At 34.9% G+C, this 17,342-nt stretch overlaps 1 protein-coding gene across 2 annotated transcripts in view; it reads right to left on the bottom strand.

The window, feature by feature from the left end:
- The window catches only part of LOC109073542 (nuclear receptor subfamily 6 group A member 1-A-like), a 92,305-nt gene that overhangs the window by 10,254 nt on the left and 64,709 nt on the right, over nt 1-17,342 (bottom strand). Inside the window, exons 1-2 of one of the 2 annotated variants that reach the window (XM_042762715.1) lie at nt 16,497-16,675; nt 2,695-2,925 (exon numbers count right to left, since the gene is read on the bottom strand). In XM_042762715.1, the coding sequence (XP_042618649.1) occupies nt 2,695-2,925; nt 16,497-16,512 (247 nt within the window). In that variant the 5' untranslated portion in view covers nt 16,513-16,675. Of the gene's footprint in view, nt 1-2,694; nt 2,926-16,496; nt 16,676-17,342 lie in introns of those variants that run through there. The other variant, XM_042762714.1, reaches the window with a different exon arrangement.

Here is a 17,342-nt window from a genome sequence, read left to right as displayed (position 1 = left end):
TTGGAAATGTTGCTTGGATACGGTAAATACTTTGACAACGTTCTTTAGACAGAACATTAACTCTTTGCTATGTATTGATGAGTAACCTATTACATGAGTTTTTGAGTCTAATATTCTTCAGATAATGTAGTAAAGCAATAAGCCACTGAAGGCTGTGCATCGCAGTGATTTGTCCACAAATAAGGCTTGTTGCTGAGTGCATAAATCCCTTTAACTGTGGTAAAATCACAAATGGCTTTTGCTTTTATAAACTGCCAACAATAGATTTAAAAGATGTAATATTTAATTAATAATAATTACAGTTTATAAGTATAATTTAGTTAATTAGTTTCAAATGTTGTTCATCTAATTGGATTAAACAGCTTATATGTGTTATAATTGTGTTTAAAACAAACCGTACTTTTTGAAAAGAAGTGTGCTTAAATGTATTGAATCGAATGTGTACTTGTAGTGTGCGTCAAATCTTAAAAGCATATTTAAAAAAACTATATTTGCATAAAAACAGACTTTTATGATTCTTAACACGCTTTGAAAAAGTGCACTTTGTTATAAATGTCAAATTAAACATTCTACTTTAAAGCAGTGGTGCACTTGTCAATTAATAACCCGCTGTCAACATTAAACATTCTACTCTAACACCTACATTTGGATCTCTCTCCTAATGATTGATTGAGTCAGGTGCGATAAATAAACATGTCATGCTTTTAAAGCACATATAAAGCACTTACATTAAAAGTTAAAGTTAATATAAACTTCATCATTACAAATAAGTATTTACAAATATATTTATACAAAAAGTTAAAGTTAATATAAACTTCATCATTACAAATAAGTATTTACAAATATATTTATACATGACATGACATGCAAGTTTCTATAGAAATGGTTTACCACAAATGAAGTATATCCGGCAGTACTTTAACCATATTTCAAGGACATTTATTAACTAGTAATTAGTTAATTAACTAAGTTTATATGAAATTACAGATAAAGATATACTTAAGCCCTAATAATTATAATAAAATAATTTAGCTAGTTGCATTTAATATTGATTTAAAACATAGCACATTTTCCTTTAATTGCAATTGACATGCACTTGTCCAAAAACATTGAATTCAGTTCACATATATTATTTCTGTATAAGTACTGTTTAAATATATGTTAAAGTGTACTTCTTTTTCACAAGGGTTTCTCATCTCTTTTGGAGGTTTTGCATTTACTCTGTCTTGAGAGGAATATACTATATGCTTCTCAGGGGAGCTGAAACTTGTGTATAAATAGTAGCTTGTATGCTGTATGAATTGGAAATGTAACGCATGAGAGCTTTGATCTACAAAAAATATAACCAATATGATCTCCTGAATGCTTCTCAGTCCTAACCCAAACATAATATGACAGTAAAAGATGAAATGATCTCTGATTGTTGTTAAAGTGTGTGATTTTTATTTTCTTTTTTCTATATGTATTTGATTTACAGGCATAATTGTGAGCTCAGCCCTTGTGTACTATTGGTATTGTCACTAGAGGGCAGTGGTGATTGTTTTAATGTATTTTAAAACCAATTTGTTTTTGTTACCAGTGGCAGTGCCAGGGCGGGGCTTGATCAGAAACTTGCTTAGTAAAAAAACTGCCGGAGCTTTCTAATGCTGCATTAACGGCGCATATTCTCTGAGAGATGAAACTACTTCAACATATGCTTAAATTATTCCCTTAATATTTCTCTTGTGGCCCGTATAGCGGGAGATGAAACGTATTTCACATTAAACAGGTTGTTTATGAAAATTGGTGCATGAAATAAAGCTGCTCTTAATTTTCATTGATGACTGCAGTGTTAATTTTAATAATAGGCCTATAATTCATTGTATAAATTAATAGACTTTTTAAAAACATTTTCAATGAGGACAGCGCGTCAGGTGATAATACGCTATGAAATTATTGTGGGGGAATTATTTTTTATGTAATTTAATAATAAAAGTAACCTCATAATAATAGGCCTAATAATAATAAGAATGTAGCAGGCCTACACTAATTAGAAATGCTAAATCCTCTTAATATAGCAAATTTTTTATGCTTTTGACCATATCTCTGGCTATTGTCGACACGATACGACATCTCAGCACGGGGAGGTTCACGAGGCCCCCAACACGCGGGGCCCATCCGCTATGCCACCACTGTCTGGAAATAGTTGTACGAATTGTCAGCACTTTATTTATTGTAAAAAATGGTTAGAATTTACCATATTTGATGGTCAGAAAAAATTAAGCCCCCCATTAGCACCCCCAACAAAAAATCCTGGAGCCGACACTGTATAACAAACTACCTTTAAAATATTTTTGAAAAACAGCTTTCCTAAACAGCACTAAAATAACTAATTAATGTCCCTGTTGAAAAGACCAAATTAGACAAGTTTGAGTTCCCATGCAGGTTCAGACTGGTCAGAGCTGGTTTGGCTAGTAATTGCTGATCAGCCAGTCATGCTAAACTCTACTGTGGAAGAAAAAAAAAAACAGGTCATACTAGTTTAAGATGTATTCTGGTTAACCAGCTCAAGTTGACTAGGTCAGCTTTGTTTCCCACCATCTGGTAATCCAGCTTATCAACTAGACTGAACCAGCTAGAAAACACACAAAAGTTTTAGTTGTGTTTAAGCAAGGTGACAGATATGACTGTATCGGCTCCATTGACATCTCTCACCTTTGCGGTTCATTCCCATCTGCAGGCACTTGAGCAGCCTGCAGTACTGGCAGCGGTTGCGCTGTTTGCGTGACATCTCGCAGTTCTTGTCGCGGCTGCAGCGGTAGACGCGCTTGTTGCAGATGCTGCGCTTGAAGAAGCCCTTGCAGCCCTCGCAGGAAATAATGCCATAGTGCAGTCCTGTGGCGCGGTCTCCGCAAATAAGACAAGAGCGCTGCTCAGCCTGCTCATCTGAGAGAAACACACAAACATACAGAGATCAGGACCAAAGTATGTAGAGATACACATGTGCATCCAAATGTATTCTGTATATTTTAGATCAATTATTTACGTGACTATCTACTGTACATTTATTCATACACTAAAAATCTTACTGACCCCAAACCTTTGAATGGTAATGTTTCTGAAAGAAGTCTCTTCTGCTCACCAAGGCTGCATTTATTTGATTAAAAATACAGCAAAAAAAGTAATATTGTGAAATATTATGAAATTTGAAAATAACTGTTTTCTATTTGAATATATTTTAAAATGCAATTTATTTCTGTGTTGTCGAAGCTGAATTTTCAGCATCATTACTCCAGTCTTCACATGATCTTTCAGAAATCATTCTAATATGTTGATTTGCTGCTCAATAAATATTTATTATTACTAACAATGTTGAAAACAGTTGTGCTGCTTAATATATTTTTGTGAAAACAGTGATACATTTTTATTTTTCAGGACTAATGAGTATAAAGTTCAAAAGAACAGTATTTATTTAAAATATAATATTTTAACATTATAAATGTCTTTAATAGTCACATTTGATCAATTTAATGAATAAAATTATTAATTTCTATCATAGAAAAGAGATCAAATTATGTACAAATTTCTTTTCTGACATTACCAAAGCTGTGTGGGTGTACAAAAATAATATTAACATACAATTTCTTATAATTTCCCACCTTTCAGTCAAAATCTGATACATTATTTCACACTAAATATCCAATTTTACCCAGAAGTGCAGATAATATAAGTTAAATGCATTTCAAAAGACATGTAACATTACTTTCAAGAAACGTCCAACAATATCATCAGGTTTCATTCGTAGAAAGAAAAAAAGGAGGTACCTTTAAAATAATTGAGATTGAAGGATCCTATTCCCACAACACCAAGACACACAAACACTGAACACACACACACACACACACACACACACACACACACACACACACACACACACACCCTCCCCCGGCTCCAAAACAGGATCCTTGTCCAGATGGGTGGGTGCCATGGTAACAGTGAATGGCATGTCCGTGAGAGGAATGTGCTTGCTCACCGCGGCTGTGGCGTCACGGCTGACTTAGCAAAGAAGGTTCAAACCAAGAGCATTGGAAACACTAACCCTCAATTCCTCCTCCCCTCCTTCCCTCTGTCCCGCTCGCCCGCTGTCAGAACTATGAGATCAGCTAACACTGAAGCCAGGCCCCTGTCTGCCGCCTAGTGAAGCTGTACAATCAACACCGCTGCTCCTTCACAAGACTAAATAAACCCCACAGAGGAGAGAAAGAGGCTGAGAATGAACTCACAGTGAGCCGCAGGGCCTTTAAGACGCAGAACCCTGAACAAATCATTCTGTTGAACCGATTCTTTTTAAAGATTCGATCAAACCGACTGTTTGGGAGTCAGACTGAGAGGCAGAAAATAAAACCACTCAAATCAAATCAAATAATAATAATAAAAAAAAGATTCACAAAAATGAACTGGATGTTATCAAGAATGCTTTAGTTTACTTTTTAACTTAAGAACAACAACTACATTGTTAGTAATATTTTCAAATTAAAATTTACTGGACTGGAGCAACTTATGTTTACTTATCCAAAATACATATACATATTATTTAAAACAAACACAAAAAAACACAAACACAAACAAACAAATAACACTTATTGCATATTATGTTATATATAAATATATATATATATATATATATATATATATATATATATGTATGTATATGTATATTGGGTAAGTAAACATAAGTTGCTTCAGTCCAGTAAATTTTAATTTGAAAATATTACTTATATATATATATATATATATATATATATATATATATATTTATATATATATATATATATATAACACACACATATATATATATATATATATATATATATATATATATATATATATATATATATATATATATGTATCATCAACTGCACAAGATTGCATATTTTTGATCAATTTGGGCCTCAATAAAACTGAGGCGTTTTTTTCTCCATATTCTTCACTATACTATACGAGCCAGAAAAGTGTTTCAAATATACTTTTTTTTAAAAGAGATACATATATCATTTTGTCTCAGGGTTCAATAAATAGTTCCTTTAAAATAAAAAATAAAAATAAAAAAAAATATATATATATATATATATATATATATATATATATACATTTATTTATTTTTTTTTTTTTTTTTTTTTTTTTTCTTTCCCCAGAGTATTCATATGTCAGACTTTACAGCTACAAAATACAGCAGCCAGACCATCTATCAAAATAAACTACTGTATTTTTGTATTTTAAAAATACTAAAAAATACTTTTAAAAGGGAGCATGAAATTTCTTGGCAAACCTTCCATCAGATGGCCTATCTGATCTATCGCTTCACTATTACACTGGAGTGTTGATTAAGTAAAATGTTTGATAGCAACAGCTTTTCTCTGCCAGAGCCATGCAATAAATCTGAACAAAGTGATGGCACATGAATTCATAGCAACAAATTTCTAACTAATTATTCATTTGAATGTTAATCATAAATATAATAAATATTATGTGGCAGTCATTCATGCAATGGTATGCAAAATCATGATCATACAGTACTAAACAGCTACTTCAATTAGGGTACAATATTCAGCAATCAAATATTTATTTATCAATCATTGGACACCTATTTGGAAGTTGAAAATAAGCATTTTAGCTTTTCAACAATTATTAAATTATCAATATGTTTTGGTTTTTAAATGTAGCCAAAAACGTAATCAGAAAGTAGCAACAGATTTTGTCAAGGAGTATTAACCCAACTCCAACCACTGAATCTATTGAGAGCCATAGAAGTATAGAGGACACATACACATTAATAGTGAAGTAAGAACATTTACTTATAATGTAGAAGAGAATACTACAGAGCAGGTACTCCAAAATATTTGAAACATTCTAACAGAAAGTCAAACTTATGTGTGAATGTGGGTGAGAAAGCAATAATCAAAATAAGTTTATCTGTGTGTGTGTGTGTGTGTGTGTGTGTGTGTGTGTGTGTATTGAATGAGTGTGTGTAGCCTGTGGACTACATTGCAGAGGTCTCTATAGCTACTGATGCCTTTAAGCAAAATAAGTTTCTCAGAGCGGCTCACAGTAAATGCTGCTGCTCCACGCGCGTTTACCATTACACCAATATCATGGCATTAAAATGTAATGTTGTACAACACTGAAACACTGTATTATTATTTTTTTGTGTGTGTATACAACTGACAAACTTAACATATGCTGAAAGTAGCAAGCTAACATTAATTGTGGGGCTGCTGCTCGGTATAATAGTTTTCAAGAACATTGTTAATTGGTAAACTATTTAGCCTAGGCTACTAAAACGAACACCAAAAGTTAACTTGAACTGTTAAAAATGAAAGCAATTTATGCAAAAAAATTGATGGAAAGCTGGCAGCCTGCACGTTTCTTACCTTGACCACCTTCTTCCATATGCATCAATTTTCTGTTCTGATCTCAACAAGTCTGGGCAAACTAGCCTATTGAGTAGTTACCAATCAGAGGCCACATTTTTATGATGTCATCACGTAGACTTCTTACAAAGTATTTTACAGTATTTTAAAGCAACAAAAATACAAAACACTGAAGTATTTAGATACAGAATAAGAAGTCATTTTCATCAACCCTATCAAATACAAATTACAAAATACTATTTTGTATTTGAAATACATATTTAAAATACATGTATCATAAATACTGCCCATCCCTGCTTTACAGGCCACATACAGCAGCATGTGATAAACATCAGCATTAAACTAAAAATTAAAAATGATTCAAGCTTCTCAGCATTATAAAGATGACATCTTTCCATTTGTGTAAAGGTGATAGTGTAGTCTGGTGATGATCTACAGGTTATTGCAGTAGAGATGTCACAATAAAGCATTGCAGGAAATCAAATGGATAAACACAAACAATGATCATTTCTGCGTGAAAGAGCGAGGGAAAAAAAAAGGAAACACTGCTGCTGACAGAGAATGTGGCAGGACCGGGGCTGTGGACCATTGACGGAGAGTTCAAGTCATAAAAACAGGGTCATAGCCCTTTGCCTTTTCTTTCTCAATATGAGAAGGAGTTTAACAGGCCCGTCATTACAGCAGAGTCAAGAACAGGCCATTCATACCATCTGACAAGCCTTTTACTCCTCTATAGGACAGTATGATTACAGTGCAAATGCTGCCTTTTCTTTGGGCTGCCTTTCTGTGGGCTTTCAAAGCAGCGATGCTTCAGTGTTTTCTGAGGAGCACGGTGAACTGAGAAGGGTCAGCAGTGCAGGGATACAGTCGAGGGTTATACGAGTGTTGAGTGTGGGGCTTTCAGTCTTACTTTACACACAATGTTTAGTCTCTCAGAGGGGTTAAAGGTTCATATTTTGGCTTGAAGCATGAGAATTTGCTTACAAAAATGATTTACAAATGTACTGATGCTTTCATTTTGTCTCATCAGTAAAGGCGGTATTTCAAAAAAGGGTCACAAGAAAAGCAATCAGTCTGGTATTAAATGTTTAAAATACAGACTAATGTTCAAAAGTGGTCAGTAAGGTATTTATTTATTTATTTTTTAGATATGAATATGTTAATTTAGCAAGGGCGCATTCAATTGAACAATAGTGACATTAGAGACATTTTAAGCAGTTTTCTATTTCAAAAATTTTTTTCTTTTGAAATTTCTGAGAATCCTGAAAAAAAAAAATGTTTCCACAAAATATTAAGCAGCATAACTGTTTTCAACTTTGATAATAATAAGAAATGTTTCTTGAGCAGCAAATAATCATATTAGAATGATTTCTGAAGATCATGTGATACTGAAGACTGGAGTAATGATGCTGAAAATTCAGCTTTACATCACAGGAATAAATTACAGTTTACAATATATTCAAATGGAAAGCTTATTTTAAATTGTAATAATATTTCACAATATTAAGGTTTTTACAGTTTTAAACAAATAAATGCAGCACTGGGGAACATAAGAGACTTTCAAAAACATTAATAAATCTTACCAACCACAAACAATTGAATGGTGTATTTGTGATATAAAATTAAGCAACATTGTGATGTTTTAATAGTTTAAAATGCTGCAAGAGTTGGTAAGTGCAATTAATTTCTGTGAATCAGTTTAAACTGTCAATTTCAATGAACTGATTCAATGAATCTGGCTGATCACTTTTCATGCATTATGTTTTAGAAAAAAATACATTTGAATCTACATTCAATAAACAATTCATCTAAATGCTCTGACTGACAAAGTTGCATAAATGTCAAGACACATGCTGAATATCATCAAAAGGCTGAGTAATATTGAGCCACTATATTGTTAGCCCTACTTGGTGGGTCTCTTTTTGTCTGTCTCCCATTGAGAGATACTGGGTGGGAATATGCGAACAGACTCTCACCGATCTGTTAAATGGAGAATAGGAGACTTCTAAAAGCTTTGCACTATTACCATCTGAATGACATTGGCATTGAGATACCTGCGGTGAACTTTAACATACTGAGAGCTTTACTATACTGGACCGCAGGAGTCACACATAAAAGAGCTTACTGTCAGATAAGGCTTATATGAGCCTTTCAAAGCCACACAATATCACTCTTTTACCGTTTCTCAGTGCTAAAACTGATGCATCTGCTCCCAATCATAGACTGCTTGTGTTTAACAGACATAACCAAGTCAACCCTATAACTTTAATAATAAATGTGACACACAAGACGACATTTACTGGGTGAGTAAATTAATCCGTATTGAGCACAAAAGTCAAATGCATTTGCATTCTCAATGCACTTTGGCTGTGACTTCATACCTTGGTGGCATATTTGTCAAATGGAGAGGACGCCCATATGCGGTACTGTAACACTGACCCTTCCTTGTTACCTCGAACCATTTGCCTGGAATTCCTGGCAGATGTTACGTTATGCAGGAGGCATTTGAAACCATAAATTATTGACCAGTGTATGTGAAATGACTGACTTCCTTTAATGAGAAAACACCGTTTCCAAAGTTGGCTTCCTTTATTCACACCCTGGCCTTCTTTGATTGGTTAAATTTGTCGCCCTCTCTTTCAAGTGCATGTCCACCCTATAAACCTGGAGTTCTCTCACACCTTCACACACTTGATCCCACAGCGTCACTTCGCACCCCTCCGCCCCTTCACACACATGCACGCTCCAGGAAAGCTGCCGGGACCAACTGCCACGCTTGTTTGTGGAAAATGAAAGAGGAATGACTGTCAGCTTCTGGAATTCTTTAAAAATCATTATAAATTTGTACTTATAAAAAATTTAATGTAGCTTAGGCTGCCTAACATGCCCATGCCACGATACAGCTCAGCTCAAAATGATTCAATAAAATAATAAATAAAACATAAAAAAAACTGTAATTTTGGCATGTTTTCCAGTAAAATATCTGAACATTCTAAAACAATTTATATTCAGATCAAAAATCTCAGTAAAGACATTCGCACACTGTAAAAAAAATTCTTTAAAAATAGGGCACAATGTCCTATATTAATATGAAGGAATTTTTTGATTTTTTTTTTTTTTTTTACACAGGTGTTTTGTCCGTATTTTGAATTTTGCACTTCACTGTGTTGTTTTTCGGGGTTAACAGAAATGTCTGTAAAATTACTGGACAATGCCCTGGAAGAAAATTACCATTACATATTTGTTTTGTTTTTTAAACAGTCCAATGTCACAAAGATTTCTATTTCAAATAAATGTTGTTTGTTTGATCTTTCTATTCATTAAAATCATAGGAAAAAAAAAAAGATGTTAAGCAGCACACCAGTTTTCAACAATGATAATAATAATCAGAAATGTTACTTGAGCAGCAAACCAGCATTTTAGACTATATTTCAAAAATGAAAACAAGAAACAATAATGGTCTTTGAAATGGTCTTTAAAAATACATTTGATCAAATATTTTTCTTATTTATTGCTTTTGATTTTGGGGCAAAATATGACCTGGACATGTTCTTGACCAGTTTGGTGAAATTCATTCCCTTATGCCATTATGTACTCGTCCATTTCAAGCGACCGAGAGTCGTGTTGAATGTGTGGCAGAATGAAAAATCAGGTTTATCCATTGAGCTGAATCTTTCCTGTTGCTTCGGGCTGTGTGTCCCTCACCCTCCACACTCACAGGGCTCAGACCCCCCACTGCACGCACCTATTAAAACCTGCATTGTTACCCTGAGGTCAGGCTGGGTTTCAGTCCATACTTTATCACGAGCAGGAAATGCAGAGCCTGCCTTTTAAACAGTGACACTGATCTTAGTATGAGTAACTAAAAATACAGCTCAATAGAAGTACAGTATAAAAACAATTAAAATCTCACATTAAATGCTCAAGTTATTTAGACTTTAGATTACTTACACATAAATTCATACGTTAAGTTATTTTTGTCTAAATAGAAGTTGTTTGTCTACAAAATTAATTTCAAGCATTTAAGCAGAAATGAATAGATCAAAATGTTTTTATCATGAGAAATATTTCTATTCAAGTGAAAATATGACAGAAAATACACTACCATAGAAGGTTTTTTTATAATAAATAATATGTATATTCAGCAGAATACATTAAATGAATCAAAAGTGACATATATAATATTACAAGATATATATATTTCAAATAAATGCTTTTCTCTTGAACTGTCTATTCATCAAAAAAAAAAAAAAAAAAGAGAAAAACTATTTATTAAGGTTCTCCCAAAAATATTAAGCAACCGATAATTGATTAACACTGATAATAATAAAAATTCATATTTTTTGTGAGGCAAATCAACATATTAGGATGATTTCTGATGGATCATGTGACAAAAATTCGACTTTACATCATAGGAATAAATTACATTTTAAAATATATTCACACAGAAAACACTTATTTTAAATTGTAATAATATTTCACAGTTTTAGTTTTTAATATATGTTTGATCAAATAATGCAGCCTAATAATTTAAAATGTACCATGAAATTATCAAAATATCATATTAACCCTACTACAGTACTTTTACAAAAATAAAAAAACTTGATATGTGCCACTATTGTTGAAAAATTCAGAAAGCTTCTTACACCAGGCCCTATTAACTGTCAATACTATCTCTATGAATGTATTTTTATTTTACACTAGTAACAGTTACAGAAACTCTGATTACAATGATGAATGTTTATAAGGATGTGTGTGTTTTCTGTAAAGCAGCGGCCATGTGTCCGGGCAGGTGTGTGTCTCAGCAGCGGAGGATGGGAGGACAGAACAGATGATGGCAAGCAGAGAGAGCGGAGGATGGGGAGATAGAGAGAGAGAGAAAGACAGAGGTCTACCTCTCTACGAGGGCTTTGTCTTTCGTTTCCATTACAATCAATCCCAGCTGAGAGGGCATGAGGTTGGGGCGGGGGGCTGTCCTGTACTTTTCCGCTCTTACTCTTCCTGCTGCATATTATCTATATGCACACACCTTTCACTTTTTGCAGATGCTTAACCCCATCAAGTATGTCTATACATAAATCAAATGATTTCAAAAATCACTTGAGATCTCATTTTGATTGAACAATGCCAAGCCAAACGGCGATCTGGGGTGGATCACGGACATGCTGGTTAAATAAGAGTATGTTCTCTTTCCTGTTTGATTTCAAGAACCCACCGATCCCGTTCGGATCTCCTCACCACCTCCACCACCTGGACAGTGTTATGTTAATCATCGGATCTCCACACTTCCACAGTCATGACAAGCTCAGTCTTTCTCAAACCCAAAGCATGAAAGAAAGAATGAGAAGACTCTCTGCTCCCCATCCCCCTTTGACCTGCACACTGTAGTAATCTCATAACCATCACAAGAGGCCTGGAATTAGCATGTGGTAATTACAATGAGGCTCGGTCTTAATGTAAAGCAAACAATTCTGCTTACATAGACCAAATTAATCCTTGAGCTCTAAGAAAAGCTTTGTGCTTCACTTAAATGTGTTTCAGACAACAGTTTGCTCTGTTGGTTGGACTTAAACCAGATTTTTGCTATTTTTTTCCCATTTTGAACCTTGTGAAATCATTACAAATCTTGAGATCAAAAAGTTCAAGGTGCATTCATTATACAGTACAGTTCACAAGTTTGGGGGAAATAAGATTAATATGTACTACTTAATACTTGTATTAAGTAAAGATTAAATGTTTCTCAAGAAGCAAATCATCGTAATCAAATGATTTCTGAAGGATCATGTGACACTGAAGACAACTAATGATGCTAAAAATTCAGCTTTGCATCACAGAAATAAATTACATTTTCAAATATATTTGCATAGAAAAAAGTTCAATTAAATTGTAATAATATTAAAATTTTTAATGTTTTTGATCAAATAAACAAAAGAGACTTCTTTCAAAAATATTAAAAATCTTAATGATCCCAAGCTATTCAATCATTATGTATATTATATCACCAGCTACATGAAACCATCTGAAGGCCAATTAACTGAAACCTTGATGAAACAAAAGTGAAAATTTGAACCTCGCAGCCAAACGGCATTAAGGAGGCACAGAGTAATGAAGTTACGTCAGAATATTGACGCGTTCATCCACATCGCTGCGTTTCTACATCTTGGGCATTGTTTGGCCTCTCAGTAGCATCTATAGTTAGCTTAACAAAATCAATAAAGGCCATCAGCAGATAAAAGACATCAAAACCTGAAATATTTGCAAACATTACACAAGACACAGAGCCCTATTGATCCCTCGTTGCAAGGGGCAGATGTTTTTCTTAACTCACCATGATCAGAGATCTGCTATCTGGGTTTATGGGTCAACAAATGAATACAGTCGAGGGCTCTGAAAACTTGAATTTGTTTCATCTTAGTTTCATCTGAAGTGATTGACATAAAAACCATTTAGATGAACAATAAGTCTACAGACTCAAATTTTTGTGCAGCTCATCAAATTACGAATCATTCTAGTCTATAATGGGGAAAAAGTGTTTGGTGTAATTTTTGTGAGGTGAACATCTCGTACCAGAAGGGTTTCAGCTACAGTTCAGCCCTTATATGAATAGATGCAGCGATAAATCAATGAAAAACGATGAACACAAACAACAATGATGCCAAATATAAGACCTTTACACATCACGTTTTAATCATCAATAAGCCTCATAACTCCAAAAGCAAACAACAAATAATAAGTATGATTTTCTGTACTCTGTAAAAATTAAAAATTATACAATTTTAAAATAAAAAAATAAAAAAAAATTTATTGGAGAAACTAGTATTCTGTCCTTCTACTTCAACATTTCACGTTGAATTCAATGCACTACTTGCTGTTTCTTTGTAATTATATGTGAAATTTACTGGCAAATTCGGAGTGAAAATCTTTCAACGCAATTCCTACAACATTTTTTTTTCATAATTTTTCACTCTTAAAATTAAAGGTTCTTTATGGCATTGATGGTTCCATAAAGAACCTTTAACCTCCATGGAATCTTTTCATTCCATAAAAGGTTCTTTACAGTGCAAAATAGAATCTTTGTATTTTTAAAAAGTTCGTCACACTAAAAAAATGGTTGTTCCATGAAAGGTTCTTTAAAAAACCAGAATGTATCTTCTAGGCCATCGCCTCAAAATCCCTTTATTTTTGAGAGTGTAGATCTTGACACGGGCTCTTTTGTTGGTGAGCAGAAAGATCACTTCCTGAACAGGTTTTAGTTACTAAATTTAGCCCAGAATGGCTGAACCTGTACACCCTGATGTCCTCTGCTGCTATTGATCTTCACTTCGCTTGAATCCCCCTCCCCCGTGTGTATGAGCGCACACAAATGCCCCTCCACCACAGAGGTGACTTCCTGCATGGAAGAGTGACGAATAGAGCTGATGGAAAAATGCATGGAAAAACAGAGCAGGAGAGACGAGAGAAAGGAATAAGAGGAAGAGGAGACAGAGGGATGAGTGAAGACCCTGAGAGATCACCCCCTTCTGTCGGAAACAATAACAGGGGAGATGGGCGGCAGGAGAATAGGATTAGGAGGAGAAAGAGGAGTCATGTACAGTGTCCTTTCAGCTCCCCCACACACACACACTCACACACACAATAGTGTTTTCACATACCACCCTTGAACATATTCACCCTCCAGTACAATACTGTGGCATTTTCCAATCAAGGTACATTCAAATTCAATCACAAAGCCACAGTGCTCTCAGGTTCCTTTCGCAAACCTCTTGTTATCATAATCGCTTGTTAAGAATGCGTAACAACAGCTAAAGCTTGGCCAATATGGGTTTAAACAGCCGACATCATTAAAAGCAGTGGCTAATGGCTGATATAACGACAACAAATTAATGTAATAATATTTTTAAGTATTTTTTTAATTTAGGTTTAATTTAATACGAATAGCATTATTAAAATGGTGTTATTAATTAATTTATTAACTGTTCACAAGGCTGCTGTTAGAAAAAACACATTGACTGTAACAGAGTGATTATTGGCTGATACATTTACTCAAACTGGCCTAAACTGGCTTGGCTGATATAATGGTCAGTCTATCACTAATCACCTCTACATATAAAAGTGTGTGTATATTTAGATTACATATTTAAACTCTTATCTAACTAAGCTGTTTAAATCAATGTCATATAAAAGCAACAACATGAAAAGCAGCTGAGGTGTTCAATTTATTCTGAAGCATGCCACTTAATCTTATTTAAAGTATTTGAAATATATGAAATGGCTTCATAATAACTTTTTAGATGCATCACTTTTTTTTAGACAGTTACATAAATGCATTTAGACTAGGAAAATGTGTGAAGATTTTCTTTAAGCTGTTTCAATAAGCCTGAAAGCAAACTATTTCAAACGTTACGACTGATTTATTCCTAAACGAGCCTCCAGGTGCTTTAACTGTTCAAAATAGTCACTGAATTTGAAGGCAAGATCACACCTTTTCTGAATGGCATTAACTTATCAAAAGGTGTTTTTTTTTATGAAAGCACCTGAAATAAGTAAATGAGACAGACACGGAAAGAGCCGTTTGCACCTTCCGTCATTATGTGAATGCTTTTTCACACCAGCCTTTGAGGAAGGTCATTGGTGTGCTAAAACGTGGACTTAAAACTAACACAGGGCAGACAGAAAGCTAATATCACATTTATTCAGCAGTCAGCACTACTAGTATGCATTTAACATGCGCTTCACACTTCTCAACCCTTTGTTTTTGTTAACGAAACGAGCAGGAGGAACAATTCTCAACCATGCTGCCTTGTTAACGAAACGAGCAGGAGGTTCAAGGCCACCGCTTTAAGACGCGATACTTTTTGACCTTTAATGTAGTGTGGGATATCACAGCTTCAAGGCCACCGCTTTAAGACGCGATACTTTTTGACCTTTAATGTAGTGTGGGATATCACAGCACCAGAACAGAGCAAACTGAGATTATGTGGCCAAACTGATAAAATCTCGAGCACTGAGGGGTGAAGTTTGGGCTACAGTGATAAACCCACGCGGGGGTTGTGTGAATGTATTGGGGGTTTAACCAGATGAGCGTGGAGCTTCGCTGACCCCCGCTCGCGTCGCATGAGGACAGCTGCCTGCTCAGCACAGAAAACCTTTTCCAGATGGGCCACATACCACAGAGCACACACACTATCACCATAAACCCACTAAATACACAAGCACGAGCCACCAAACTCCTGAGCAAGAGGGAAAAAAATGTCGCAACATGATACTAGACAGAAAATAAAACAACATATTGTGCAAACTAAAAATTGCTTAAACATGCAGTCCATAAACAATTTGTGATCAATTATATTCGCAGAGCTAAACAACGTCTCTTTCAAAATTGACTGCCAAAAACAGTGTTTCGCAAAACCTAACGTGATTTACTAAGAGCTCAATTGAATAAACACACCTAGAAATTGTTTACTAAGCTTCAGTCGGTATAACATTCGTATTTACAGTTGCGTCCTACAGTAAACAGATGTAGATATGAATTAAAACAGATTGAAAATACTGTTCAAAGGATGATGCATAAACAATTACTGTGCCTTTTTTGTGAATGTGCAAGACATATGATTCATCATTATAAGTAAAATAATAACAAAGTGCTGTAAACCGTGAAACGATTTGCGCTAAAGACAATAAATTAATATGTTAGCAAATAACAGTTTGCAACATTAAGCAGCATAACAGACAAACAAAGTCTGGCTTATCAGCTGTTATGTTAAAAATAAGGCAGATAGCTGAATGAAATATTCATTATATTGGATTAACTAACATCTAGTGAACAGGATTTTGAGGTTTCAAGAGGAAAAATATATCTCAGACTGCTAAAAAAGAGAAAACGTACAGTCCAGTTCTTCCTACAGCTGTTAGCTTTAGCAGGTTTACCTTTCAGAAACATTAAGAGTACTAGGATGGGACTTATTTGCTTGTACATTAGATACACCATTAATCTGATATCAGCACATACCGTCTTTTACAGCCTTGCTAACAAACCCCCGTCTCTATGAAATGTGCTCTCTGGTCCCTTCTTGGTGTTTTTCTTACCTTCCCACGAATCCATTTCATGTCTCTCCTGGGCTCCCTGTCATCCATTCATACATGTATCCTCCTCAGGAACAGCGCAGGCCTCATGACTCTCTTCTTTCTCTTTGCTCCCTCCTCTCCTCTGTTCTGACTCTCACTGATCCGCCTCTCAGCCTCAGCCCTGCTGGTCAGTTTCAGCCCGGTCACATGACCACTGAGTTCAGGCCCCAGGGGTCACGGTGTGGCCGGAGGGCCAATGGCAATGCAGGGGTTATCTGAGTGGAACTGATAGCCCTATTTTACCCTACTGCTGAACAATGCAAGCCTCCTCCCTCCCTCTCTGACTCACTCTACCTTTCTCTCCTTCGCGTCTTTCAAAGTCAGCAGAAGTGCACAGCCGGTCAAAGGCTGCAAACCTCAACACAGGGACAGATTAAATTGAGCTGTTTTGTTGTCAAAGTGTGCTAAGCGTAAAGCACAACAGCTAACTGGAAGCAATGCTAACAAAAATATATCACGTAATCCTATGTTGCCATTCTTCATATTTAGTAGAAATAATAATAATATTAATAATAATAATAATAATAATAATAATGTCATTATTGAGACATTTTTAGTCAAAAAGTTTCTAAAAACTCCCATAGCTGAGACCTGTAGAATTAAATTGGCCTGAGGCATGTATTAATTTAACATTCTAGACTGATATTAAACTAAACCATTCTAAATTAATATTAAAGCATACATTATGGGTGCTTCTAGGACCCCAAGGAAAGAGAAGATCACCCCAATCCAGTTCAAGCCTGTGGGATAGCATTAGCCTCTGCTAAGACTAATGACGCCCCCTCCCCGAGCCACACATAAGAGGCT

This window comes from Cyprinus carpio, chromosome A8 (genome assembly GCF_018340385.1).
Source record: "Cyprinus carpio isolate SPL01 chromosome A8, ASM1834038v1, whole genome shotgun sequence".
Lineage (NCBI taxonomy): Eukaryota > Metazoa > Chordata > Actinopteri > Cypriniformes > Cyprinidae > Cyprinus > Cyprinus carpio.
The sequence above is the reverse complement of the archived record's forward strand: the minus strand, read 5'-3'. Positions and strand labels throughout refer to the sequence as shown.